The sequence below is a fragment of the Scomber scombrus genome, chromosome 9, assembly GCF_963691925.1.
Source record: "Scomber scombrus chromosome 9, fScoSco1.1, whole genome shotgun sequence".
NCBI lineage: Eukaryota > Metazoa > Chordata > Actinopteri > Scombriformes > Scombridae > Scomber > Scomber scombrus.
In genome coordinates, this window is record NC_084978.1 from 17,459,006 (window position 1) to 17,486,343 (window position 27,338).

Below are 27,338 nucleotides of genomic sequence, written 5' to 3' on the forward strand. Positions count from 1 at the left end.
TATGTTGCTACCAACCGTAGGCTAATTATGTTCCCCTATACACATATTCCTGTTGTAAATTAGTACCATACAAACATCATTTCTAGGAGCTGTGGTTGCATAAAAAACTATTCTTATTAATATCCTGAGAAATAATGGAGGTAGTACAACTCTAATAAACAAAGGACGGTACAAACTTGTTTCCGTTCTAAATAAAATATGTCACCTATCAAGTACTACAAAATGTTCGTAATTCAATATGTAATCAACAAATAATGAGCTGGTTTGTTTTCCTTTTTTTCCTATAACCTATAAGTCCTTCAGTAGATTCTAAATAAAAACAAATAGCTTGTAATATGAAATTCAAAAGCTATATGTGATATAAAAGCAATGTCTGAAGGCCACATCTGTAGAAAATAAACACATTTTTCATTAGCTAAACTGACAGGTAGGCCAATACTTAACATTTTAATTTAGTTCTTCAAAATAATCAGCATTATTTAGCTACTAAACTCGCTTGAAATCTGTTAAAGAAACACAACACATCTTGTTTACCACTTGATCGTGTCTATCTAGTTTGTCATTAGAACAAACTACATATATTAATCAAAACTTTATTTATGAGTCAAACAAAACTACAAAAGGTTCGTAAACAAGGTAGCTATCGTTAGCTAACGTTAAGTCACCAAGTAAAAAAACAGCTAAGTTGTTCCGTAAGTCAAAGATATTGCTGATTGCTTGCTCACAACAGCAACAATCTGTTGGGTAAACACATAGGCTATGTTATAACCAGCGAAGAGTGTTTTAATGTTAGCCACAGTAACTTACAGTTAAAAGGTTACGTGAAGTAACGTTATAATAAAGTTATACTGTCCGAACATTTGACCGCTAAACAGCTATTATTCAAGTGTAAAATAAACATGGCCTATGAAATGTTAACGGCAACGTACACATATCCACTCCATTATCCAACCATACAATAAGGCAACATGCAGTTATTCGAAACCGAGGGGTCGCACATAATGTTACATGTTAACCACATCTGCCTAAGCCAAAATTAGCCACCTTGAATCTTGCAATCAGTCATCATTAACGTAGTTTGTGGTCAGCTCACTTCATACAATTACACGATTTTCCTCTCGGTAAAAGCACACACGTTAATAATATATTGATCGGGTAAAATATTACAGTAAGCAAAAGGAGATTTGTACTTCAGCAGGTCAGGACAAGCTTACAGTTTTGAAAACCTTTCCACTATTTGTCCGCATTATCATTGTAAATGTAATGTCACTATGACATGTTGCATCTTATGTTTTATGTCTGTTATGACTGACTGTTATGTTATTCATAGGGCAAATGATGTCAAGAGGTCTTTATTTGAACTACACTGAATTTTGCTTAAAAACTAAGTGGTTTAGATGTCTGGGTTACATTTAACTTATCTTTCTATAGTGTTCGAATGACAACAAATCAACGTGTTGCAGTTCCTTGTTACAAATCACAGGGTGGACACTGACATGTAAACAATCTTTAATCTGGACCCACGGAAGTCCTTTCACCTGTGAATGAACAACATCATGTCCAAAGGGGGTTTATTTTCTGCATTTCAATGGCATTGGCTTCAGCAATTTTTGGTGAATAAATACTATAACATTTCAAGGAGTGTACTACATGTGTCAAACCAGATAAAACTAACATTAGACCAACTACAATATAGAACAAACTCATGAATATTTCATGTTTATGTATACTGGGGGGAAAAAGAAGACAGGCAATTTGAAATGTGACAGTATTGTAAGTTCACAATGAATATTAAATAGTAATTATGAAAATGTGAGTGGCCTACCTCTAGAGACTCATCTGAGGCACCAAACACCTCTGCAAAGTCTGATGGACTTTTCCTCAGAGTCTGGTCAGCAGGCAGAGTGTTGTCATTGTAAGATGAAACGAACTTAAAGTCACTGGTTCTAGAACCTGTTGTCAAGTAGGCGTCATAATTATAAGTGCTGCGTAAAGTTCCTGTGGGGTCAACATCTGCGTAATTGGGAGGGAGATACGCGCTGGGGATGGCAACTGCTCCATCAAACAACAGTCTGGGCTTTCTCCTGCGACAAAACCTCACACCCAGGATGATGATGATGAAGGTCAGAAAAAAGGTGGACACAGACACCAGAGCGATGATCAGATAAGAAGTCAGTTTCGAATTCTTCTCATCATAAGAAATATCCTTCAGTTCTGGGACCTCAGCCAAGTTATCAGAAATAAGTAAATACATGGAACAGGTGACAGAGAGAGAGGGCTGTCCGTTATCTTTCACTGTCACAATAAGATTCTGTTTCATGCTGTCAGATTCAGAAATGTCCCGCTGTGTCCTGATCTCTCCGCTGTGGACACCAATACTGAAAAGTCCCGGATCGGTGGATTTCACTATATGATAGGACAGCCAGGCGTTCTGTCCGGAGTCCGCGTCCACCGCTATCACTTTGGACACCAGAGATCCTCCGTGTGCAGCTTTGGGGACCAGCTCAGTCATGAAGGAGTTGCCCTCCGGGGCTGGGTACAGTATCTGAGGAGAGTTGTCATTCACATCTGACATGAACACACTGACGGTCACGTTGCTGCTCAGCGGAGGAGAACCGTTGTCTCTGGCCATCACGTGGACTTTAAAACTCCTGAACTGTTCATAATCAAACGACCTCACAGCGTGGATCACCCCCGTGTCTCCGTTAACAGATACATAGGAGGACACCGGGGCTCCGTTCACCTCACCAGCTAACAGAGAATAAATCACTGTACCGTTTTGTCTCCAGTCGGGGTCTCGAGCAGTAACGGAACATAAAGTGGAGCCAGGTTTGTTATTTTCACTCACATATGCGCTGTACGACAGCTCCTCAAACACAGGTGGGTTGTCGTTGATGTCTGCTACAGATAACTGAACAGTTTTAGATGAAGACAGAGGTGGAGAGCCCTCGTCACTGGCAGTGATCGTAACGTTGTATTCAGACACTAGTTCACGGTCCAGTTGTCCTGTAGTCACCACAGAATAGTAGTTTTTAATAGATGGGACTAATTTAAATGGGGCGCCTTGCTGAATGGAGCAGCGGACCTTTTTGTTGAGCTCAGAGTCTCTGTCCTGCACATTAATGATGCCCACCTCTGTACCAGGTGACACATTCTCAGGTATGGGATTAGTCAGTGATTTCAAACTGATAGCAGGTGGGTTGTCATTGACATCTGTTATATATATAATTACTGTACAATACGAGGTAAGACCTGGTCCATCTTTTGCTCTTATTCGCAGTTCAATTGAGGTCTCAGTCTCATAGTCTATAGAGCCAATGACTTTTACGTCTCCCTTCTTAGGATCAAGCGAGAACAAAGAGACATGCTCATCAGATACATGATCAAAATTGTATAAAATATCACCATTAGGTCCTGCGTCTGCATCAGTAGCGCTCACTGTAACAACCAGGGTATCTAAAGGTGCGTTTTCAGGAACACTTGCTTTATAAACGGCCTGGCTGAACACTGGGGCGTTATCATTAGCATCCAGCACAGTGACGTGTATGATCGCAGTACCTGATCTCTGTGGTGAGCCCCCATCTATAGCTGTAAGCAGCAATTGTAGTTCTTTCTGTTGCTCCCGGTCTAATTCTTTTACCAAAACCAATTCGGGGCGTTTCCTGCCACTGCCATCTGTGTCTACATTAATGGTGAAATGCTCATTATTTTGTAAATTGTAGCGCTGCACAGTATTTGTACCAATATCTGCATCATGGGCTTCTGTGAGTAAGAATCGAGCTCCTTTGACTGCTGATTCTGTAATTTCAAATGAAATTAAGTCCTCACTAAACTGTGGAGCGTTGTCGTTTATATCTTGCACATGAATACTTATACGATGAAGCTCTAAAGGATTTTCCAAAACAAGTTCTTCTTTTAAAACGCAAGACGCCTTCTTACCACAAAGACCTTCCCTGTCGATCCTGTCAGTCATAATCAAATCTCCGGTGCTCAGATTAATGTCGCAATACAGCTTATCATCTCTATCAGTGTCAATACGAGCTTTACGCGAGGTAAGTGTGGCAATCCCAAGGCCGAGATCTTTGGCTATATTTCCGACCACAGACCCACGTTTCATCTCCTCTGTGATAGCGTAGCTCACATCTCCATACACGAAATGTAGGCCGATTAAAAGAAAAACAAGACAAAAGCCGTTCATGGAAAATCCTCTGTGAAACGTGTTTCCCATGATAAACCAAGCGTCCATCCTCTCCTGACAAATGATTTCAAACTGGTCAAGAACGGTTGTATTCCTGCTTGGGCCTTATATATATCCTCCTTCACCGACAGAAATACTGCAACAAAGCTTTACAATGGTGGAAAAAATGGAAGAAGCAGCCGATCATTTCTGCCTATGTTGGTGCACAGTGACACCAAGAGATTTAACCGGTTATTGCACTGCAAACGAAAACCAACTGACAACTTCACTGGCTGTTTAGGCAGATGTTTTTGTGATTTAGTCTTTTTTTTGTTATAATGACACAAGCAAATAGTGTATATTTGCTACTAAGACTTAACACACAACAGTTGTGATTGCTGTATCGTTTGTGTCTGAGTAAGAGGATTCAGTGTTATTTCTTTACTACTGAATATTTTTTCTGCATTGCACTCTTTATAATATGTTTGTACATTAAAGTGACCCTCAATATCTGAAATACTGCAAAAGACTAAACACTCAAGGGAACTAAGTGTTAGATTTAACTATTTATTGAAAAAGTCAATAATCCATGTTAAGATGTAATAATGTGCACACAAAGACTAAATAAATGTGTTAAAAATACACAATGTAACAGATACATAGGAGGACACCGGGGCTCCGTTCACAGGTAACAGAGAATAAATCACTGTACCGTTTTGTCTCCAGTCGGGGTCTCGAGCAGTAACGGAACATAAAGTGGAGCCAGGTTTGTTATTGTCAATCATATATGTGCTGTACAATTGTTGCTCAAACAGAGGAGGGTTGTCGTTGATGTCTGCTACAGATAACTGAACAGTTTTAGAGGAAGACAGAGGTGGAGAGCCCTCGTCAGTGGCTGTGATTGTAATGTTGTAATCAGATACTAGTTCACGGTCCAGTTGTCCTGTAGTCACCAGAGAATAGTAGTTTTTTATAGAAGGGACAAACTTAAATGGGGCACCTTGCTGAATGGAACAGCGCACCTGTCCGTTATTTTCTGAGTCTGCATCCTGCACATTAATGATGCCCACCTCTGTACCAGGTGACACATTCTCAGGTATGGGGTTTGCTAATGAACTAATGTGTATCACTGGAGCATTGTCATTCACGTCAATGATATCAATTACTACTTTTGTTTCTGAGGAAAGGCCAGAGCCATCTTTTCCTTCAATTAGCATTTTGAATTTTGATTCTTATTCAAAATCAATATTTCCTCCTACTGTAATTTCTCCGGTACGTTCATTCAATGAAAATATCTGTTTTGCAATACCACTAATTCCACTGAATTCATATGTTACTTTACCATTCACGCCTTCGTCTGCATCAGTAGCACTCACTGTAACTACTACAGTGTCAATAGGAGAGTTTTCAGGTAGAGTAGCCTCATAGACTGCCTGGCCGAAGACTGGGGCGTTATCATTAGCATCCAGCACAGTGATTTGTATGACTGCGGTTCCTGATCTCTGAGGAGTGCCACCATCGACGGCTGTGAGCAATAAAGTCATCTCATGCTGTTCTTCACGATCTAATTCTCTATCGCCTGCTGCATTTATCCTATAGCGAGAGCCTTTGGGAGCTGATTCGGGTATTTCCAGTTTAACAATATCCTTAATGAAAACAGGTGGATTGTTATTTACATCCTGGATTTGCAAAGATATCCGATGGGATTCAAGTGGATCCTCAACTACTAATTCACATTTCAACAGACATGACATCTTTGCTCCACAAAGCTCCTCTCAGTCAATCCTATCAGCAACCGCCAGATCTCCGGTTTCAACGTTAATCTCGCAGTAACGTTTACGGTTTCCCTCGACAATGATTCGAGCCTTCCTAGTTGAAAGTCTGCTCAGTTGAAGTCCGAGATCATTGACTATGTTCCCGATCACAGATCCGCGTTTCATTTCCTCCGGGAAAGAATAACTCACATCGCCATGCAACATATGTAACCATAAAAGCACAAAAAGTGAGCTGCAGACAAGGTTCACTGGTAATCCAATACATGCCATCCTTCAGCAATCAAAATAAATACAGAAGAGTAAGGACGTGAGCAGTATTCCTCATAAACTGACGAAATTGTAGATCTGTGAATGTGTCAAGACAAACAGCCTAATGGCAAACAATGAGAAGGAAAATGTAGGTGTAGACGAATGGCAGTTTCATATGCGGCCTATTTAACATTTCTATTGGTAGACAGCGACACTCACAGTATATCCTAAAGATTACAGAATACAGTCAGCCAACATGTTGTTTGATACAGTATGCAACCCAGTTTTCCTGAAAAAACATCACCTCACACAGATAAATAGATAAGATAGATGAAATAGATCAATTGAGAGTTCATCGTGTGTATTTACAGTGTATGTTTTACAAGGCAATATACACTGAAGGACTGCAAATGTACAAATATCCCTATAATGTAATGTAGTGAAATACAAAACTCCTCTACTAAATAAGACATGTTCAGTCTATTACACTTAAGTTTTTTTGTGTCCACTATTATAGATTTTACAATGTTTTGTATATTATTGGCTGAGAAAAAAGTTTTAGAAATACCTTTCAGTGTATACTTAATACAACACCATCACAAACAGTAGCATATTATATCTATGTAGATTTGAAGCAACACTTATCAACAAGTAATAACTACTTGGCACAGAAGTAGAATTTAGAACTGTTGGATGCAATTGTATTGCAAGAAGTGTGTACATCCAAATTCAGATTGTTGTCTTGGGGCTACCACAGCAGTTGGCTGTGAATAATATTTTGACTATTGATACAGTATAAGCAAAAACATCAATATGACTGAAAAGATGTACAAAAACAAAACTTTACAAGTATTGTCTGTGGTGATGAAATTAAGGTCAGTTTCATTAAAAGTGTGATTCAAAAATTGAGTAGGACTGAATTTTTGGGTTATCTGTTGTGTTCAGGACCATAGACAGCAACAGATGATGAAAAGAAACCAAGGGCTTCAATTTGTCACAGACTTAAATTATCACAGAAAGCAGTGATGTATTGGTGTACTGATTGTTTCAGTTAAAACTGGTTATAACACTGCATAGTAGGGACACATGAATTATCATGAATTTATGCACGACTTCAAACATGAAAAGATAATTCATGTAATTATGTAACTATTAGAAATGTACAATAATTACAGTATCTATCTATCTAAAATGAGAGCAATACTTGAAGCAACAACTAAGATATGTAAATCTAAATAACTCATCATGTCCATGTCTTCGTTAGAGTTAAATCTGCAGTTAAATGGACATGGACATGCTCAGTCACAGTAGTCCATGTGTATTCTGTTGAAATCCAAAGGTTGTAATAATTAACACCAAAGCATGGCTTTTTCATGTCTTTATTGTGTTTGTGGCCCTCTACATAGAGTGGGGACCTGGTCCTTCTTTAACACTGATAAATAACATGTGATTGTCTGTATGGTATCAAATGTGGTATGCTTTAATGGACTTTAATGGCAAACACTGAATTTACTAAAAATGCAGTATAGATGCATGTGGTCTTTTCTTATATACTTAATTCACAAAAACATAATGCATTTAAAGAAGAATGTCCAAAAGTAGACACTTTACTTAATTAAGTTTATAATGTTGTAAACTTTAAAAAGGGCCCACTTTATTTGAAGGGCCAGAAACATGATGTCAGCCTGTCCATTTAATTGAAGACTTAACTGTGAAGCAGACATGAACATCATTAACAACAAAGAAATCATGATGATTGATTAGGTTAGTTCTTGCATGAATTTAAGTATTGTTCTTGAATTAAGGCATAATTGAGATCCTGTATATTATTGTAGTTTTTTGATAGTTCCCGGGGTATTCATTTATGTGTTCACAAAGCAGACAAGCATTACAGTTTTAATAATGATTAATGAAAGTAATTTTGATCAATTTAAAAAGATGCCAAAAAGCAATACTCGTCACAGGACCCAGCACAATAGTTACCTATTCAAACATCCATAAATTAATGCTGTTTTCAAGTGAAGCCTACCTCCAGTGAATCCTGTGATTCCCGAAATGCTTCAACAAAGTCAGATGGACTTTTCCTCAGAGTCTGGTCAGCAGGCAGAGTGTTGTCATTGTAAGATGAAACGAACTTAAAGTCACTGGTTCTAGAACCTGTTGTCAAGTAGGCGTCATAATTATAAGTGCTGCGTAAAGTTCCTGTGGGGTCAACATCTGCGTAATTAGGAGGGAGATAAGCGCTGGGGATAGCAACTGCTCCATCAAACAACAGTCTGGGCTTTCTCCTGTGACAAAACCTCACACCAAGGATGATGATGATGAAGGTCAGAAAAAAGGTGGAAACAGACACCAGCGCGATGATCAGATAAGAGGTCAGTTTGGAATTCTTCTCATCGTAAGAAATATCCTTCAGTTCTGGGACCTCAGCCAAGTTATCAGAAATAAGTAAATACATGGAACAGGTGACAGAGAGAGAGGGCTGTCCGTTATCTTTCACTGATACAATAAGGTTCTGTTTCATGCTGTCAGATTCAGAAATGTCCCGCTGTGTCCTGATCTCTCCGCTGTGGACACCAATACTGAAAAGTCCCGGATCAGTGGATTTGACTATATGATAGGACAGCCAGGCATTCTGTCCGGAATCCGCGTCCACCGCTATCACTTTGGACACCAGAGATCCTCCGTGTGCAGCTTTGGGGACAAGCTCGGTCATGAAGGAGTTGCCCTCCGGGGCGGGGTACAGTATCTGAGGAGAGTTGTCATTAACATCCGATATGAACACACTGACGGTCACGTTGCTGCTCAGCGGAGGAGAACCGTTGTCTCTGGCCATCACGTGGACTTTAAAACATCGGAACTGTTCATAATCAAACGACCTCACAGCGTGGATCAACCCCGTGTCTCCGTTAACAGATACATAGGAGGACACCGGGGCTCCGTTCACTTCACCAGCTAACAGAGAATAAATCACTGTACCGTTTTGTCTCCAGTCGGGGTCTCGAGCAGTAACTGAACATAAAGTGGAGCCAGGTTTGTTATTTTCACTCACATATGCGCTGTACGACTGCTCCTCAAACACAGGTGGGTTGTCGTTGATGTCTGCTACAGATAACTGAACCGTTTTGGAGGAGGACAGAGGTGGAGAGCCCTCGTCACTGGCAGACATTGTAATGTTGTAATCAGACACTAGTTCACGGTCCAGTTGTCCTGTAGTCACCAGAGAATAGTAGTTTTTAATAGATGGGACTAATTTAAAAGGGGAACCTTGTTGAATGGAGCAACGGACCTGTTTATTATTATCAGAGTCTCTATCCTGCACGTTAATGATGCCCACCTCTGTACCAGGTGACACATTCTCAAGTACGGGGTTCATCAGGGATTTTATATGTATAGCTGGAGCGTTGTCATTAACATCAGTTATATCAATAATCAGTTTGGAATCAGAGGAGAGTCCATAACCATCTTTAGCAACGATTCGCATTTCATATTTAGAATTACTCTCGAAATCAAGAGGCCCTATGACTTTTATCTCTCCAGTTTTACTGTTCAGTGAGAACGCTTTTTTAGCCTTTTCTGAAATGCGGCTAAACTCATAAGTCACTTCTCCATTGACTCCTTCATCTGCATCAGTGGCACTTACTGTGATAACAACAGTTTCAACAGCAGAGTTTTCAGGTAGACTGGCTTTATAAACTGCTTGGTCAAACACTGGGGCGTTATCATTAGCATCCAACACAGTCACGTGTATAATGGCTGTTCCTGATCTTTGTGGATTGCCACCATCAACAGCTGTTAGCACGAAATCTAAATCGTGTTCTTTTTCACGGTCGAGCTCTTTATCTAACACCAACTCGACATTCTTAGACCCATCAGTGTCCTCTCGAACCGACAAAACAAAATGTTCATTTTTCTGTAAACTGTATTGTTTAACTGTATTTTGTCCAATGTCAGCGTCATGTGCTTCACTGACACGATATCGAGCCCCCTTGTCCGCTGATTCTCTGATTTCCAGTTTAATGTCAACCTTTGGGAAAACAGGTGCATTGTCATTTATATCCTGCACGAGCAGTGAAATACGGTGCAGCTCCAAAGGGTTTTCGAGGACTAACTCGATTTTGAGCAAACACGAAACCTTCTCTCCGCAAAGCTCCTCTCTGTCAACCCTTTCCCTCATGACAAAATTTCCCGTTTTTAGATCAATATCGCAGTAACCTGCCGTTTCATCACTATCAATACGTGCTTTACGAGAGGAAAATGTCACTACTTCGAGTCCGAGATCCCTGGCGACATTTCCAACAATGGATCCGGGTCTCATCTCCTCCGGAACAGAATAGCTGAAGTCTGCAACGGTGATGTCAACTAAAAGAACAAATCCACAGAGAAACCTCCAAAGCGATTGTCCTTTACGACCCATTGTATATCCCGTACTATGATACGAACACGCAAATCTTCATAAAGGCGCTGATTAAATCAAAACCATATCGTGATAGTTTGTATAGCCACCCCTACAACAATGGCAGATCTGGTTTTAATGCTGTTGGAGTGGGTGGAGAAATGAGCCTCCTCATATTTGCAAGTGAGCAGCGACGCCGTGAGTTTATTTAGAATATTACAAATAAATAACTACTGGCCCAACAAAGGATGCCGCAGTACTGTCATGATGTACTCAACACAGCAGTATAATATTTCAATATTAACACTCAAATAGAGGGTTGTTGGGGCTTTTTGCCAGGATGGTTTTGGTATATTTGTAACGGGTGTATGCAGAGTAAACACCGTTCAGCACCATGGACAGAGTCTGACCAGTGAGGGGTAGACCCACAGATTTACTTCATTTAACATTTATGCTCTCAAAGTTACTGCATTGACCATTATTACTATGAAACCACAGTTTACTATCTCGTGAAATTGCGTTCAAATATGACTTAATGTTTTTTTCCAATTACTTTACGGTCAATACGTAATGACAGCCTGGAGCAAGCATCGTGTTGTAGAATCAATTAAGTACATTTATGAGGGAACAACTGTGGTTTCCGTTAAATGTTAATGGATGCGTCGTGTCTGGAGCTTAAATCCATTGCCGATTTTCTTCTATATTAATCCAATACCATGATTTCTCCCTAACTATAATCAAATGCTGCCAGTTAAAAAAACAACCCAGTCTCTAGCTCACAACAGCATCGATCTGTTAGCTAAACATATATGTTATAACCAGCAAACATTGTTATGAAAGCCACGCTAACTTACAGTTAAAAGGTTACGTGAAGTAACGTTATAACAAGGACATTAATATTGTCCTAACATTTGACCGCTAAACAGCTGTTAGTCAAGTGTAAAGTGAAAATACAACATGATAACGGCAAGGAGAGCAACGCATCTTCACTCCTAAATCCAATTTCATAATATCTCAAGACAAATCAAGCAAGCCAGCTACATCAAAGTCTACACAAAAAATATAGCCGGGGACAAGTAAACACAATAGTAACATTAGCTACATCGATGACAGCAACAAAGGGCATTAATCAACCATACAATCATAGTGTTATTCGAGACCCAGGGGTCGCACGTAATGTTACATGTTAATCACATCTGGCTAACCCAAAATTAGCCACTTTGAATCTTGCAATCAGTCATCATATATTAAAGTAATTTGTTGTCAGCTCACTTCATGCCTTTACACGATTTTCCTCTCGGTAAAAGCACAAACCAATAATCCATGTATTGATTGGGTAAAATATTCCAGTCAGCAAAATGAGATTTATACTTCAGCAGTTCAGGTCAAGCTGCAGTTTTGCAGTATTCACACGATTTGTCCGCATTATCATCATAAATGTAATGTCACTATGACACGTTGCATCTTGTGTGTTATGTCTATTACTGTTAATGTTATTCACAGGACAAATTATGTCAAGAGGTCTTGGTTTAAATTACACTGAATTGTGTTTAAAACGTAGTGGTTGAAAAGTCTAGGTTACATTTAACTTTTCTTTCAATAGTGTTCGAATGACAACAAATCAACGTGTAGCAGGTCCTAGTTTCAAATCGGAAGTCCTTTAACCTGTAAATGAACAACATCATGGCAACGCAGTGCTTATTTTCTGCATTTCAATGGCATTGGCCTTAGCAATTTTTGGTGAAGAAATACTATAATATTTCAAGGAGTGTACGACATGTGTCGAACCAGATAAAACTAACATTAAACAAACTAAGAACAAACTCAAGAATATTTCATGTTTATGTATACTGGGGGAAAATAGAAGACAGGTAATTTGAAATGTGACACTATTGTAATTTCACAATCAACATTAAAGGGTAATTATGAAAGTGTGAGTGTCCTACCTCTGGAGACTCATCTGACGCACCAAACACATCTGCAAAGTCTGATGGACTTTTCCTCAGAGTCTGGTCAGCAGGCAGAGTGTTGTCATTGTAAGATGAAACAAACTTAAAGTCACTGGTTCTAGAACCTGTTGTCAAGTAGGCGTCATAATTATAAGTGCTGCGTAAAGTTCCTGTGGGGTCAACATCTGCGTAATTAGGAGGGAGATAAGCGCTGGGGATGGCAACTGCTCCATCAAACAACAGCCTGGGCTTTCTCCTGCGACAAAACCTCACACCCAGGATGATGATGATGAAGGTCAGAAAAAAGGTGGACACAGACACCAGAGCGATGATCAGATAAGAGGTCAGTTTCGAATTCTTCTCATCATAAGAAATATCCTTCAGTTCTGGGACCTCAGCCAAGTTATCAGAAATAAGTAAATACATGGAACAGGTGACAGAGAGAGAGGGCTGTCCGTTATCTTTCACTGCCACAATAAGGTTCTGTTTCATGCTGTCAGATTCAGAAATGTCCCGCTGTGTCCTAATCTCTCCGCTGTGCACACCAATACTGAAAAGTCCCGGATCGGTGGATTTCACTATATGATAGGACAGCCAGGCGTTCTGTCCGGAGTCCGCGTCCACCGCTATCACTTTGGACACCAGAGATCCTCCGTGTGCAGCTTTGGGGACAAGCTCAGTCATGAAGGAGTTGCCCTCCGGGGCGGGGTACAGTATCTGAGGAGAGTTGTCATTCACATCTGACATGAACACACTGACGGTCACGTTGCTGCTCAGCGGAGGAGAACCGTTGTCTCTGGCCATCACGTGGACTTTAAAACTCCTGAACTCTTCATAATCAAACGACCTCACAGCGTGGATCACCCCCGTGTCTCCATTAACAGATACATAGGAGGACACCGGGGCTCCGTTCACCTCACCAGCTAACAGAGAATAAATCACTGTACCGTTTTGTCTCCAGTCGGGGTCTCGAGCAGTAACGGAACATAAAGTGGAGCCAGGTTTGTTATTTTCACTCACATATGCGCTGTACGACTGTTCCTCAAACACGGGTGAGTTGTCGTTGATGTCTGCTACAGATAACTGAACAGTTTTATAGGAAGACAGAGGTGGAGAGCCCTCGTCACTGGCAGTGATCGTAACGTTGTATTCAGACACTAGTTCACGGTCCAGTTGACCTGTAGTCACCAGAGAATAATAGTTTTTAATAGAGGGTACTAACTTAAAGGGGGCGCCTTGCTGAATGGAGCAGCGCACATGTTTGTTATTCTCAGAGTCTCTGTCCTGCACATTAATGATGCCCACCTCTGTACCAGGTGACACATTCTCAGGTATGGGGTTAAACAGTGATTTCAGATATATCACTGGTGTATTGTCATTTACATCAGTAACATCTATTATAACTTTGGCGTAAGAGGTTAGCCCTAAACCATCTTTAGCTTGTACTCTCATCTCAAAAGAACTACTGTCTTCAAAGTCAATTACACCGGTTACACTAATTTCGCCCGTTTTAGGATTAATTGAGAAAACATTAAAATCCTCGTCAGATATATGGCCAAACTGATATGTCACATCTCCATTAACTCCTTCGTCTGCGTCAGTGGCACTAACACGAATCACTGTGGTATCTGGAGAAGAGTTTTCAGGCAGACTGGCTTTATAAACGGCCTGACTAAACACTGGGGCGTTATCGTTAGCATCCAGCACAGTGACGTGTATGACTACTGTACCTGATCTCTGAGGAGATCCACCATCTAAAGCAGTGAGAAGCAAATAAATCTCTTTTTGTTTCTCTCGATCAAGTGTTTTCTCTAATACAAGTTCAACCTTATTGCTGTCAACAGCGAGAACAAAGTTATCGTTATGCTGTAGGTTGTACCTTTGAACAGCATTTGGACCTATGTCTGCATCATGGGCCTCCTCGATAGAGAAACTGTTACCTTTGTCTGCTGATTCTCTTATTTCCATTTCAATCAAGTTTTCTCGAAATTTTGGCAAGTTGTCGTTTATATCTTGAATATGAAGTGTTACACGATGAAGCTCCAACGGATTTTCTAACACCAGGTCAACCTTTACAACACACGATGGTTTCTTGTTACAAAGGCTTTCTCTGTCAATTCTTTCCGATGTGATCAAATCTCCGGTATTAAGATTAATGTCACAGTACCTTTTACGAGACCCCTCAAAATCAACACGGGCCTTTCGTGAAGATAAAGTCCTCAGGTCGAGACCAAGATCTTTGGCGATATTTCCAATAACAGAGTCGCGTTTCATCTCTTCTGGGATAGAATAACTCAGATCTCCATGAACGATGTGTAGCATTACAAAGAAGGAAACAAAGCATAAGATTGCACGAAATACTGAAAATCCTTTGTCTCCCATCATGAGATAATGCACCTCTTCAGTCTGTACAATTTACTGTCCAGTGCGAAGCATTAAATAAATCAAAAAAGAGTCAATGAATCAACAGTCCACACGAATACATACGATGAATTATAACCAGCGTTTCTACCGATTCTCGAGAAAAACTGGGACTGGTTTTCATGCAGCAGTAGTGGGTGGAGTGGTGTGTGTATATTTTCGGTTAGCCAACAGCGACGCCGTGAGTCACTTTTTATTTTCACATTTCTATGAAAGAAAATTTTCTGCACAAAAAGTAAAACCGCATTAAGGTCCTATTCACTGACCTTCGTGCGCACAATATGTTGAAATAAATTGTAATAGATAATGGTGAGATAAAAATAAGAGAGCTGCTTAAAGCTGATTATGAATGTTGAAGGGTTTCCAAACCCACCAAAATGAACATACCAAAAAGTGATAAACACTGTGTACTGAAAAGAACAGAAAGCAAAATACATGCATCTAATATAGGGCTAATTTCAGCCCCATGTCTTGAACAAAGGAGAAAATATGAACATTTTCTGACGTAATGTACATGGTAGGTATTTAGAAGAGATTTTATTTCCTACTTTACAAAATATGTGTCCTCACCAACCATTCCATGCTTTACAAATTTCGACACACCAAAATTGTTGCAACCAGTTGGACGTTAGACAACTAAAATAAACAAGCAGAAAAATAATAGCTTTTGATAAGGAATTAAAAGGCCCCTACCTCTACAGATCCAGTTGCAGGCAAATATATTTGTATATTTGCTTACATAGATTAAAGGGTATGGTGAAAGAAGGAAAGAAGGTGGTCAAACATTTATATGGGCGAAAACGGCATAAAAGAAAGGAGAAAACGCCAAAATTCATCAACCTTATTATAGTTATTTGACATGCTCCTACCTCTACAGATGCCTCCAAACCTTCGAAGGGATCAACAAAGTCTGATGGACTTTTCCTCAGAGTCTGGTCAGCAGGCAGAGTGTTGTCATTGTAAGATGAAACGAACTTAAAGTCACTGGTTCTAGAACCTGTTGTCAAGTAGGCGTCATAATTATAAGTGCTGCGTAAAGTTCCTGTGGGGTCAACATCTGCGTAATTAGGAGGGAGATAAGCGCTAGGGATGGCAACTGCTCCATCAAACAACAGTCTGGGCTTTCTCCTGCGACAAAACCTCACACCCAGGATGATGATGATGAAGGTCAGAAAAAAGGTGGACACAGACACCAGCGCGATGATCAGATAAGAAGTCAGTTTGGAATTCTTCTCATCGTAAGAAATATCCTTCAGTTCTGGGACCTCAGTCAAGTTATCAGAAATAAGTAAATACATGGAACAGGTGGCAGAGAGAGAGGGCTGTCCGTTATCTTTCACTGCCACAATAAGGTTCTGTTTCATGCTTTCAGATTCAGAAATGTCCCGCTGTGTCCTGATCTCTCCGCTGTGGACACCAATACTGAAAAGTCCCGGATCAGTGGATTTCACTATATGATAGGACAGCCAGGCGTTCTGTCCGGAGTCCGCGTCCACCGCTATCACTTTGGATACCAGCGAGCCTCCGTGTGCAGCTTTGGGGACCAGCTCGGTCATGAAGGAGTTGCCCTCAGCGGCGGGGTACAGTATCTGAGGAGAGTTGTCATTCACATCGGATATGAACACATTGACGGTCACGTTGCTACTCAGCGGAGGAGAACCGTTGTCTCTGGCCATCACGTGGACTTTAAAACTCCTGAACTGTTCATAATCAAACGACCTCACAGCGTGGATTACCCCCGTGTCTCCGTTAACAGATACATAGGAGGACACCGGGGCTCCGTTCACCTCACCAGCTAACAGAGAATAAATCACTGTACCGTTTTGTCTCCAGTCGGGGTCTCGAGCAGTAACGGAACATAAAGTGGAGCCAGGTTTGTTATTTTCAGTCACATATGCGCTGTACGACTGTTCCTCAAACACAGGTGGGTTGTCGTTGATGTCTGCTACAGATAACTGAACCGTTTTAGAGGAAGACAGAGGTGGAGAGCCCTCGTCAGTGGCAATGATTGTAATGTTATAATCAGACACTAGTTCACGGTCCAGTTGTCCTGTAGTCACCAGAGAATAGTAGTTTTTAATAGAAGGGACTAACTTAAAAGGGGCGCCTTGCTGAATGGAGCAGCGGATCTGTCCGTTATTCTCAGAGTCTCTGTCCTGCACATTAATGATGCCCACCTCTGTACCAGGTGACACATTCTCGGGTATGGGGTTAGATAGTGATTTCAGATATATCACTGGAGCATTGTCATTTACATCATTGACATCTATTATAACTTTGGCATATGAGGTTAGCCCTAAACCATCTTTAGCTTGTACTCTCATCTCAAAAGAACTCCTCTCTTCAAAGTCAATCACACCAGTTACTCTAATTTCTCCAGTTTTCGGATCAATAGAAAATATATTCACATCATCTTCTGAAACACGACCGAAATGATATGTCACATCTCCATTCACTCCTTCATCTGCGTCAGTAGCACTGACATGAATCACTGTGATATTTGGGGAAGAGTTTTCAGGCAGACTGGCTTTATAAACGGCCTGGCTAAACACTGGGGCGTTATCGTTAGCATCCAGCACAGTGACGTGTATGACTACTGTACCTGATCTCTGAGGAGATCCGCCATCTAAAGCAGTGAGAAGCAAATTAATGTCTCTTTGCTTTTCTCGGTCGAGCTTATTTTCCAACACGAGATCAACCTTGTTGCTGTCAACAGATAGGATGAAATTATCGTTCTTTTCTAGGTTATATCTTTGAACAGCATTTTGACCTATATCTGCATCATGGGCCTCCTCGATTGGAAAACGAGTACCCTTTTCAGCTAATTCACTTATTTCCATTTCAATCAAATGTTCTCTGAATAGGGGCGAGTTGTCGTTTATATCTTGAATAAAGAGACTTACACGGTGAAGCTCTAACGGATTTTCTAACACCAGATCTACTTTTAAAACACAAGAGGGTTTCTTGCCACAAAGGTTTTCTCTGTCCATTCTCTCCGATGCGACCAGATCTCCTGTGTTCATTTTAATGTCACAGTACCTTTTCTGAGTTGCCTGAAAATCAACACGGGCATGTCTTGAAGAAAAGCTGCCGCGGTTGAGACCGAAATCTTTGGCTATATTTCCAATAACAGCGTCGCGTTTCATCTCTTCTTGAATGGAATAACTCAAATCTCCATAGACGAGGTGCAGAGTTATAAAGAAGGAAACAAAGATCGGACGAAGCACTGAAAATCCTTTGTCTCCCATTCTGACAAACAACATGTACAATTTACTGTGCGGTGCGAAATATCCAATACGTCCAAAAGGTGTTAATGCATCAGCACTTCACAGCAGTATACGTGATTAAATGCATGCAGGGATTAAACCGACATTTGGAAAACAAATGCGACTGATATCCATGCAGTATGGTGGGTGGAGTGGTGTGTGTATGTTTTCTGCTGGGCAATAGCGACACCGTGAGTCGCTATTTAGATATACACTGGTATGCAGCGTATTGTCTTCAAAAAGTCTAAAAACCACATTACAGCAACATGCAGTTGTGTCCATTTGAACTGTGCACTGTGTTGAAAAAAGCTACAATGCAACTGATAAGGTTCAGATCAAATAAACAGCTGAATTAATATACCTCTTTGAGGAATTTACTGACGCTATATTATTCTACCATGCAAACTGAACACTATAAAATATTCACAGAAGCACTTCATACTTTGTTTCTGAACTTTATGAGATCAGTAATTATGGCTACTGCTCCTCCAACACTGGAGATTCAGCACCATGGACATATACAGTAGCTCACTACTGAAGAGACGATGTAATCTTCATTCATGTCACTATACATCCATGTTGGTATAAGGATGTGTGTAGCGATTGTTTTATAAATGTATCATTATTATTATTATTAGTAGTAGTAGTAGTTGTAGTAGTAGTAGTATTAGTAGTAGTAGTAGCAGCAGTAGTAGTCGTAGTAGTAGTACTAGGTAAAGTATCTGTAGTGGCATTTGTGCCTGAGATGTGTTTCAGCACCACAGACATACACTTTGGGATACTGAGGTGCTAGTTGCACAAACATAAGTTATGTTCATTTTCTCTATTTAATACAGCTAAGCAGAGTTTTTCTTTAAATACGTCAATTTCAAGCTCAGATACGAAACTAAAAGGCTTATTTTAAACGGAAAAATTTACAGATATCTTCATTTACATCAGAACCAAAACCTACAGTATTTAAACGAGGTAATGGCACTTGCTGTAACTATAAAATACAGCTTTGTAGCGTAAAAAAGCAGACGTTTGAGGAATTTGATAGACTGCTGTAACCGCTTGTCTCACAAATGCACTTCCCATGTAACTTGTTCTATTAATCAAATCCTGATTTAAAATGCCACGGTTTTCTACTACAAAAAGACTTGATTGATTGATTGATTAGTAGTCTTGTTCACATATACTACCATCTGTTAAACATCACATTAGTCCAGCTTTAGATAATCAACAACTTATACATCTCTTAAAACAAAATTTGAAAAAAAAAATAATAATAATTTATACATGAAGAAAAACTCTTGGCGGAAGTCATAATGACCCTTTGTCGTTATGAAACGCAACCATACAAAAAAATCATCAAACAAAAGTTGCCACCGTGAAGTGACAGAAAAACTGAGAGCAAAACACACAAGAGTTTTGACAAAAAGAATGGAGAATTCTATTTCAGTGGGTTGCAGGCAAAGATATTTTTTATATTTGCTTACATAATTTAAAGGGTATGGGGAAAGAAGGAAAGAAGGTGACCTGTCATGAAGCAAAACGTTCACTCTTTGAAAATGAGAGCATGGTCAAACATTTCTATGGGCAAACACGGCATAAAAGAAAGGAGAAAACGCCAAAATTCATCAACCTTATTATAGTTATTTGACATGCTCCTACCTCTACAGATGCCTCCAAACCTTCGAAGGGATCAACAAAGTCTGATGGACTTTTCCTCAGAGTTTGGTCAGCAGGCAGAGTGTTGTCATTGTAAGATGAAACGAACTTAAAGTCACTGGTTCTAGAACCTGTTGTCAAGTAGGCGTCATAATTATAAGTGCTGCGTAAAGTTCCTGTGGGGTCAACATCTGCGTAATTAGGAGGGAGATAAGCGCTGGGGATGGCAACTGCTCCATCAAACAACAGTCTGGGCTTTCTCCTGCGACAAAACCTCACACCCATGATGATGATGATGAAGGTCAGAAAAAAGGTGGACACAGACACCAGCGCGATGATCAGATAAGAAGTCAGTTTGGAATTATTCTCATCGTAAGAAATATCCTTCAGTTCTGGGACCTCAGCCAAGTTATCAGAAATAAGTAAATACATGGAACAGGTGGCAGAGAGACAGGGCTGTCCATTATCTTTCACTGCCACAATAATGTTTTGTTTCATGCTGTCAGATTCAGAAATGTCCCGCTGTGTCCTGATCTCTCCGCTGTGGACACCAATACTGAAAAGTCCCGGATCAGTGGATTTCACTATATGATAGGACAGCCAGGCGTTCTGTCCGGAGTCCGCGTCCACTGCTATCACTTTGGACACCAGAGATCCTCCGTGTGCAGCTTTGGGGACCAGCTCGGTCATGAAGGAGTTGCCCTCCGGGGCGGGGTACAGTATCTGAGGAGAATTGTCATTCACGTCTGATATGAACAAACTCACGGTCACGTTGCTACTCAGCGGAGGAGAACCGTTGTCTCTGGCCATCACGCGGACTTTAAAACTCCTGAACTGTTCATAATCAAACGACCTCACAGCTTGGATCACCCCCGTTTCTCGGTTAACAGATACATAGGAGGACACCGGGGCTCCGTTCACCTCACCGACTAACAGAGAATAAATCACTGTACCGTTTTGTCTCCAGTCAGGGTCTCGAGCAGTAACGGAACATAAAGTGGAGCCAGGTTTGTTATTTTCAGTCACATATGCGCTGTACGACTGTTCCTCAAACACAGGTGGGTTGTCGTTGATGTCTGCTACAGATAACTGAACAGTTTTAGAGGAGGACAGAGGTGGAGAGCCATCGTCAGTGGCAGTGATTGTAATGTTGTAATCAGACACTAGTTCACGGTCCAGCTGTCCTGTAGTCACCAGAGAATAGTAGTTTTTAATAGAAGGGACTAACTTAAAAGGGGCGCGTTGCTGAATGGAGCAGCGGATCTGTCCGTTATTCTCAGAGTCTCTGTCCTGTACGTTAATGATGCCCACCTCTGTACCAGGTGACACATTCTCAGGTATGGGGTTAGACAGTGATTTCAGATATATCACTGGGGCATTGTCATTTACATCATTGACATCTATTATAACTTTGGCGTATGAAGTTAGCCCTAAACCATCTTTAGCTTGTACTCTCATTTCAAAAGAACTACTCTCTTCAAAGTCAATCGCACCAGTTACTCTAATTTCTCCCGTTGTAGAATCAATAGAAAATACATTAACATCATCTTCTGACACATGGCCAAAGTCATAAGTAACATCTCCATTCACTCCTTCATCTGCGTCAGTGGCACTAACACGAACCACTGTGGTATCTGGAGAAGAGTTTTCAGCCAGACTGGCTTTATAAACGGCCTGACTAAACACTGGGGCGTTATCATTAGCATCCAGCACAGTGACGTGTATGACTACTGTACCTGATCTCTGAGGAGATCCACCATCTAAAGCACTGAGAAGCAAATTCATCTCTTTTTGTTTCTCTCGATCAAGTTTATTCTCCAAAACAAGTTCAACCTTATTACTGTCAACAGTGAGAACAAAGTTATCGTTCTCCTGTAAGTTGTACCTTTGAACAGCATTTGGACCTATATCTGCGTCATGGGCCTCCTCGATTGAGAAGCGGTTACCCTTTTCAGCTGACTCTCTTATTTCCATTTCAATCAAATTTTTCTTGAATTTCGGCGAGTTGTCGTTTACATCTTGAACGTTAAGTGTTATACGATGAAGCTCCAAAGGATTTTCTAACACCAGGTCAACCTTTACAACACACGATGCTTTCTTGCTACAAAGGCTTTCTCTGTCAATTCTTTCCGATGTGATCAAATCTCCGGTATTCAGATTAATGTCACAGTACCGTTTACGACTCCCCTCAAAATCAACACGGACCTTTCGTGAAGATAAAGTCCTCAGGTCGAGACCAAGATCTTTGGCTACATTTCCAATAACAGAGTTGCGTTTCATTTCTTCTGGGATGGAATAGCTCAGGTCTCCATAAACAAGGTGCAGTGTTACGAAGGAAACAAAGCATAAGATCGCACGAAACATTGAAACTCCTTTGTCTCCCATCCTGAAATAATCCGCCTCTTCAGCTGGTACAATTTACTCTCCCGTGAGAAATATTAAATAAATGCAAAAACAGTCAAAGAATCAACACTCCACACGAATATATACGATGAAATATAATTGGGAGTTCAACCGATTCTCGAGAAAAAACTGGGACTGATATTCATGCAGCTATAGTGGGTGGAGTGGTGTGTGTGTACATTTTCTGTCAGCCAACAGCGACGCCGTGAGTCGCATTTCATTTTCACACTGTTGTGCAAGAAATGTTCCGCACAAGCTCTAAACCCGCTTTAAAGCAATATTCACTGACCTTCAGTATGTTGAAATAGAAACTTTCAAATGAATAATGCTGAACAAAAATAGAAGCGCTAATTAAATATGACTATTACAAGGTCTATCTGATTTTATACTATTCTATCATGCAAACAGAACATTTGATTATACAAAAAAAGCACAAAATAATTAGTTCTGAATAAAATATGATCAAGAATTATGGCCGCAGTGCAACATACAGCAAACTTCAGCGCGACTGACAGATATAGCAGCTCACTGTTGAATTAAGGATGTACCCTCATGTCCTGATAAAACAGCGTCAATGCACAAGTGCAGGTGTGGCAGTGTTTAATCAATGTTAGTAGTAGTAGTAGTAGTAGCTATCTTAGTAGTACAACAAATGCCATTAAGCCGATTAAAATTCAGAAAATATGGCGAAAGTTATGAAGATACAGTATCTCCAATTATGATTGTTTCAGCACCACGGACAGATACCTTTAGATAACGAAGTGTGGTTGCACAAAGGAGATATATTACACCGTTCTACTAACTTAAACTAGTCTAATGGGAGTGAGACAGATTAACCAAACTAAATAATGAATTCAAGGCATACAAGGTTTGCCTCCCATTCTTAAGCTAAATGATAACTGGAAGATGCAGTTCTTCCATCATTAAATGACACTGGCTGATGAGAGAGAAAAGCAGAACAAAAACCAGGAAGTAAAATATTTTTGAAAGACTCCACATCTCAGTTTTATTACTAATGTTGATTCGCGTGAATGCAGGTTTCTCGGTTGTATTGTCCTTGCTTGAAAACGTCTGAAGTATGCTTTGGATCACAATCGATTAAAATCATATTCATTCAGTGACAGCTTTCTGAATGTAATTTATTATATATGAAGACTATTTGTCTGAAGTCATAATCTTTCTGAAGGTCGATCAACAATATAAACTTGTCATAAAAGATGAACCCTGTCTGTTGAAAAGACAAAAGGAAAGGCAAAACATGTATGTTTCACATATATAACGCTAAATTCGAGTTCAATATCTTGAAGAAAATAAGAAAAAAATGTACATTTGCTGGCGTAATATAAAAGGTAGAAAATAAGAATATATTTTCTGCTTTGCAAAAAATGTGTCTTCAACAACCACACAGGATTTGAAAACTCGAACACACTATTGTAGCAGCCAGTGGGACGTTAGACAAATCAACAAGCAAGCAGAAAATCAATCGATTTTGAAAAGGAATTAAATTAATCCTACCTCTACAGATGCCTCCAAATCTTCAAAGGAAGCAACAAAGTCTGATGGACTTTTCGTCAGAGTCTGGTCAGCAGGCAGAGTGTTGTCATTGTAAGATGAAACGAACTTAAAGTCACTGGTTCTAGAACCTGTTGTCAAGTAGGCGTCATAATTATAAGTGCTGCGTAAAGTTCCTGTGGGGTCAACATCTGCGTAATTAGGAGGGAGATAAGCGCTGGGGATGGCAACTGCTCCATCAAACAACAGTCTGGGCTTTCTCCTGTGACAAAACCTCACACCCAGGATGATGATGATGAAGGTCAGAAAAAAGGTGGACACAGACACCAGCGCAATGATCAGATAAGAAGTCAGTTTGGAATTATTCTCATCGTAAGAAATGTCCTTCAGTTCTGGGACCTCAGCCAAGTTATCAGAAATAAGTAAATACATGGAACAGGTGGCAGAGAGAGACGGCTGTCCGTTATCTTTCACTGCCACAATAAGGTTCTGTTTCATGCTGTCAGATTCAGAAACGTCCCGCTGTGTCCTGATCTCTCCGCTGTGGACACCAATACTGAAAAGTCCCGGATCGGTGGATTTCACTATATGATAGGATAGCCAGGCGTTTTGTCCGGAGTCCGCGTCCACCGCTATCACTTTGGACACCAGAGAGCCTCCGTGTGCAGCTTTGGGGACCAGCTCGGTCATGAAGGAGTTGCCCTTCGGGGACGGGTACAGTATCTGAGGAGAGTTATCATTCACATCTGATATAAACACACTCACGGTCACGTTGCTGCTCAGCGGAGGAGAACCGTTGTCTCTGGCCGTCACGTTGACTTTAAAACTCCTGAACTGTTCATAATCAAACGACCTCACAGCGTGGATCACCCCCGTGTCTCCGTTAAGAGATACATAAGAGGACACTGGGGATCCGATCACCTCACCAGCTAACAGAGAATAAATCACTGTACCGTTTTGTCTCCAGTCGGGGTCTCGAGCAGTAACAGAACATAAAGTGGAGCCAGGTTTGTTATTTTCAGTCACATATGCGCTGTACGACTGTTCCTCAAACACAGGTGGGTTGTCGTTGATGTCTGCTACAGATAACTGAACAGTTTTAGAGGAGGACAGAGGTGGAAAGCCCTCGTCAGTGGCTGTGATTGTAATGTTGTATTCAGACACTAGTTCACGGTCCAGTTGTCCTGTAGTCACCAGAGAATAGTAGTTTTTAATAGAGGGAACTAACTTAAAAGGAGCGCCTTGCTGAATGGAGCAACGGACCTGTCCGTTTTTCTCAGAGTCGCTGTCCTGCACATTAATGATGCCCACCTCTGTACCAGGTGACACATTCTCAGGTATGGGGTTAGACAGTGATTTCAGATATATCACTGGGGCATTGTCATTTACATCAGTAATATCTATTGTAACTTTGGCGTATGAGGTTAGCCCTAAACCATCTTTAGCTTCCACACTCATTTCAAAAGAACTACTCTCTTCAAAGTCAATTACACCAATTACTATAATTTCTCCTGTTGTAGAATCAATAGAAAATATTTTAATATTATCGTCTGACACATGTCCAAAGTCATATGTCACATCTCCATTCACTCCTTCATCTGCGTCAGTGGCACTGACACGAATCACCGTGGTATCTGAAGGAGAGTTTTCAGGCAGACTGGCTTTATAAACGGCCTGGCTAAACACTGGGGCGTTATCGTTAGCATCCAGCACAGTGACGTGTATGACTACTGTACCTGATCTCTGAGGAGAGCCACCATCTAAAGCAGTGAGAAGCAAATGCATATCTTTTTGTTTCTCTCGATCAAGTTTATTCTCCAAAACAAGCTCAACCTTATTACTATCAACAGCGAGAATAAAGTTGTCGTTCTGCTGTAGGTTGTACCTTTGAACAGCATTTTGACCTATATCTGTGTCATGGGCCCCCTCGATTGAGAAACGATTGCTTTTGTCCGCTGACTCTCTTATTTCCATTTCAATTACATTTTTCTTGAATTTCGGTGCATTGTCATTAACATCTTGGATATGAATAATAATACGATGAAGCTCTAACGGATTTTCTAAAACCAGATCTACTTTAAAAACACACGATGGTTTCTTGCTACAAAGGCTTTCTCTGTCAATTCTTTCCGATGTGGTCAAATCTCCGGTATTCGAATTAATGTCACAGTATCGTTTACGAGTCCCCTCAAAATCAACACGGGCCTTTCGTGAAGATAAAGTCCTCAGGTCGAGACCAAGATCTTTGGCTACATTTCCAATAACAGAGTCGCGTTTCATTTCTTCTGGGATAGAATAGCTCAGGTCTCCATAAACGAGGTGCAGCGTTACAATGTAAGCAAAGCAGAAGATTGGGCCTAGCGCTGAAAATCCTTTGTCTCCCATCTTCGGAAAAACACACGTTTACGGCTTGAACAAATTAGTGTCCGGTGGGAAAAATCAAAATGCAAAAATGTAATCAGTAATCCAATATCTCCTAAGAAACAACAACAAAATGTAGCAATGGAATTGAGTGATCAGAAATTACAACTGATCGTAATGCAGTAACAGTGGGTGGAGATGTCTGTGTTGGTTTTGTGTTGGCCCACAGCGGCACCATGAGTCGTTTTTCATTCTTTACACTTGCACCCATCCAAAACTGTCTGACTGTGCCTGCCTAATCTCTCTTCACGCTGCCTGTGTGCCACTTGTAAAACATCTGATGGATAATGTTCAAAGACATTACGGCAGATACAAATCTTAACATCAGATAAAATATTTTTAAGGTTAATTTGTTCTGATAAAGCATTATTCAGCATCAAGGATCAACTACAGCCACTCTATAATCAATGAAGATCTGACCGTTTATATCTCTGCACAATAATGTCAGCACAAAGTACCTTTGATATAGCGTTATGTTACGGCTCTCTTGACCATATGGACAAAATCAACTCACAAATAGAATGATTTAAAATGTGTTGCCAAAATATTTATTAGGAAGATGCATTTAATATAAAATACCTAATGTGTATGCTTAGCATATACCTGACTTTAAGATGATCTCACTTTAACAACATATTCAAGATTTATACTATGATTGTAGGGATAGTTTAATATTTACATGATTATTATCATCACTTCTAGTAGTAGTACAAGTACAATAAGTTGTAGAAACATTTCTTTAAATGTCACAAACCCCAGAAATCATGGCTTTAAAGGAAACAAATTGTTCTCTGTTACTTCAGCACCATGGACAGAGACAACAGGATGCTCATATGGAAAGGCTTATTCTGTCACAAATAACATTTAAAAACGTGTCAACTGAGTTACCATTTTGTTTCCAGACAATAAGACATCAGAAACAACCTCAAATAATTTTCAGTACTGGATAGAAATGAACTAAAAAATGAAAGTGAAGGTTAACTTTTAATACTATTTATTTATAGTCTCTTCAAATTTGCTTAAAAATCAAAGATAGCAAACACTCTCAATGAGTCTAATCCATTTAAATGTATTATTAAGGCATATTATTAAGCATGTACTTCATTATAAACACAATAT

At 40.3% G+C, this 27,338-nt stretch overlaps 6 protein-coding genes and 1 pseudogene across 6 annotated transcripts; all 7 read right to left on the reverse strand.

Annotated features, from left to right (window-relative positions):
- Positions 1-1,720: 1,720 nt before the first annotated feature.
- Positions 1,721-4,246, reverse strand: LOC133985568 (protocadherin beta-15-like). The gene has a single exon (XM_062425234.1). It carries the CDS (start codon positions 4,244-4,246, stop codon positions 1,721-1,723), a length of 2,526 nt encoding a protein of 841 aa, XP_062281218.1.
- A 551-nt stretch (positions 4,247-4,797) lies between these two features.
- On the reverse strand, positions 4,798-6,222 carry LOC133985569 (protocadherin gamma-A11-like; annotated as a pseudogene).
- A 1,993-nt stretch (positions 6,223-8,215) lies between these two features.
- On the reverse strand, positions 8,216-10,618 carry LOC133985570 (protocadherin gamma-A11-like). Its single transcript, XM_062425235.1, has one exon. It carries the CDS (start codon positions 10,616-10,618, stop codon positions 8,216-8,218), a length of 2,403 nt encoding a protein of 800 aa, XP_062281219.1.
- A 1,868-nt stretch (positions 10,619-12,486) lies between these two features.
- Positions 12,487-14,931, reverse strand: LOC133985571 (protocadherin gamma-A11-like). The gene has a single exon (XM_062425236.1). It carries the CDS (start codon positions 14,929-14,931, stop codon positions 12,487-12,489), a length of 2,445 nt encoding a protein of 814 aa, XP_062281220.1.
- A 494-nt stretch (positions 14,932-15,425) lies between these two features.
- Positions 15,426-18,230, reverse strand: LOC133985572 (protocadherin beta-15-like). The gene is made up of 2 exons (XM_062425237.1): positions 15,837-18,230; positions 15,426-15,437 (listed from the first exon to the last, which is right to left on the reverse strand). Exons 1-2 carry the CDS (start codon positions 18,228-18,230, stop codon positions 15,426-15,428), a joined length of 2,406 nt encoding a protein of 801 aa, XP_062281221.1.
- Positions 18,231-19,583: 1,353 nt separating this feature from the next.
- On the reverse strand, positions 19,584-22,247 carry LOC133985574 (protocadherin gamma-A11-like). The gene is made up of 2 exons (XM_062425238.1): positions 19,887-22,247; positions 19,584-19,619 (listed from the first exon to the last, which is right to left on the reverse strand). Exons 1-2 carry the CDS (start codon positions 22,245-22,247, stop codon positions 19,584-19,586), a joined length of 2,397 nt encoding a protein of 798 aa, XP_062281222.1.
- Positions 22,248-23,786: 1,539 nt separating this feature from the next.
- LOC133985575 (protocadherin gamma-A4-like) lies at positions 23,787-26,192 on the reverse strand (the record flags this gene model as incomplete). Its single annotated transcript, XM_062425239.1, has 1 exon — positions 23,787-26,192. A coding segment is annotated over one exon (2,406 nt), but the record flags the coding sequence as incomplete, so codon positions are not given.
- Between the last annotated feature and the right edge of the window lie 1,146 nt (positions 26,193-27,338).

Excerpts from the sequence above, each read along its gene's own strand:
- LOC133985568 (XM_062425234.1), bottom strand. The coding sequence starts at position 4,246 with ATGGACGCTTGGTTTATCATGGGAAACACGTTTCACAGAGGATTTTCC.
- LOC133985572 (XM_062425237.1), bottom strand. The coding sequence starts at position 18,230 with ATGTTGTTTGTCAGAATGGGAGACAAAGGATTTTCAGTGCTTCGTCCG.
- LOC133985571 (XM_062425236.1), bottom strand. The coding sequence starts at position 14,931 with ATGATGGGAGACAAAGGATTTTCAGTATTTCGTGCAATCTTATGCTTT.
- LOC133985570 (XM_062425235.1), bottom strand. The coding sequence starts at position 10,618 with ATGGGTCGTAAAGGACAATCGCTTTGGAGGTTTCTCTGTGGATTTGTT.
- LOC133985574 (XM_062425238.1), bottom strand. The coding sequence starts at position 22,247 with ATGTTTCGTGCGATCTTATGCTTTGTTTCCTTCGTAACACTGCACCTT. Across the intron at positions 19,620-19,886 it reads GTTTGGAGGCATCTGTAGAG|TTTTTCTGTCACTTCACGGT; the intron begins GTAGGAGCATGT and ends TTTTGCTCTCAG.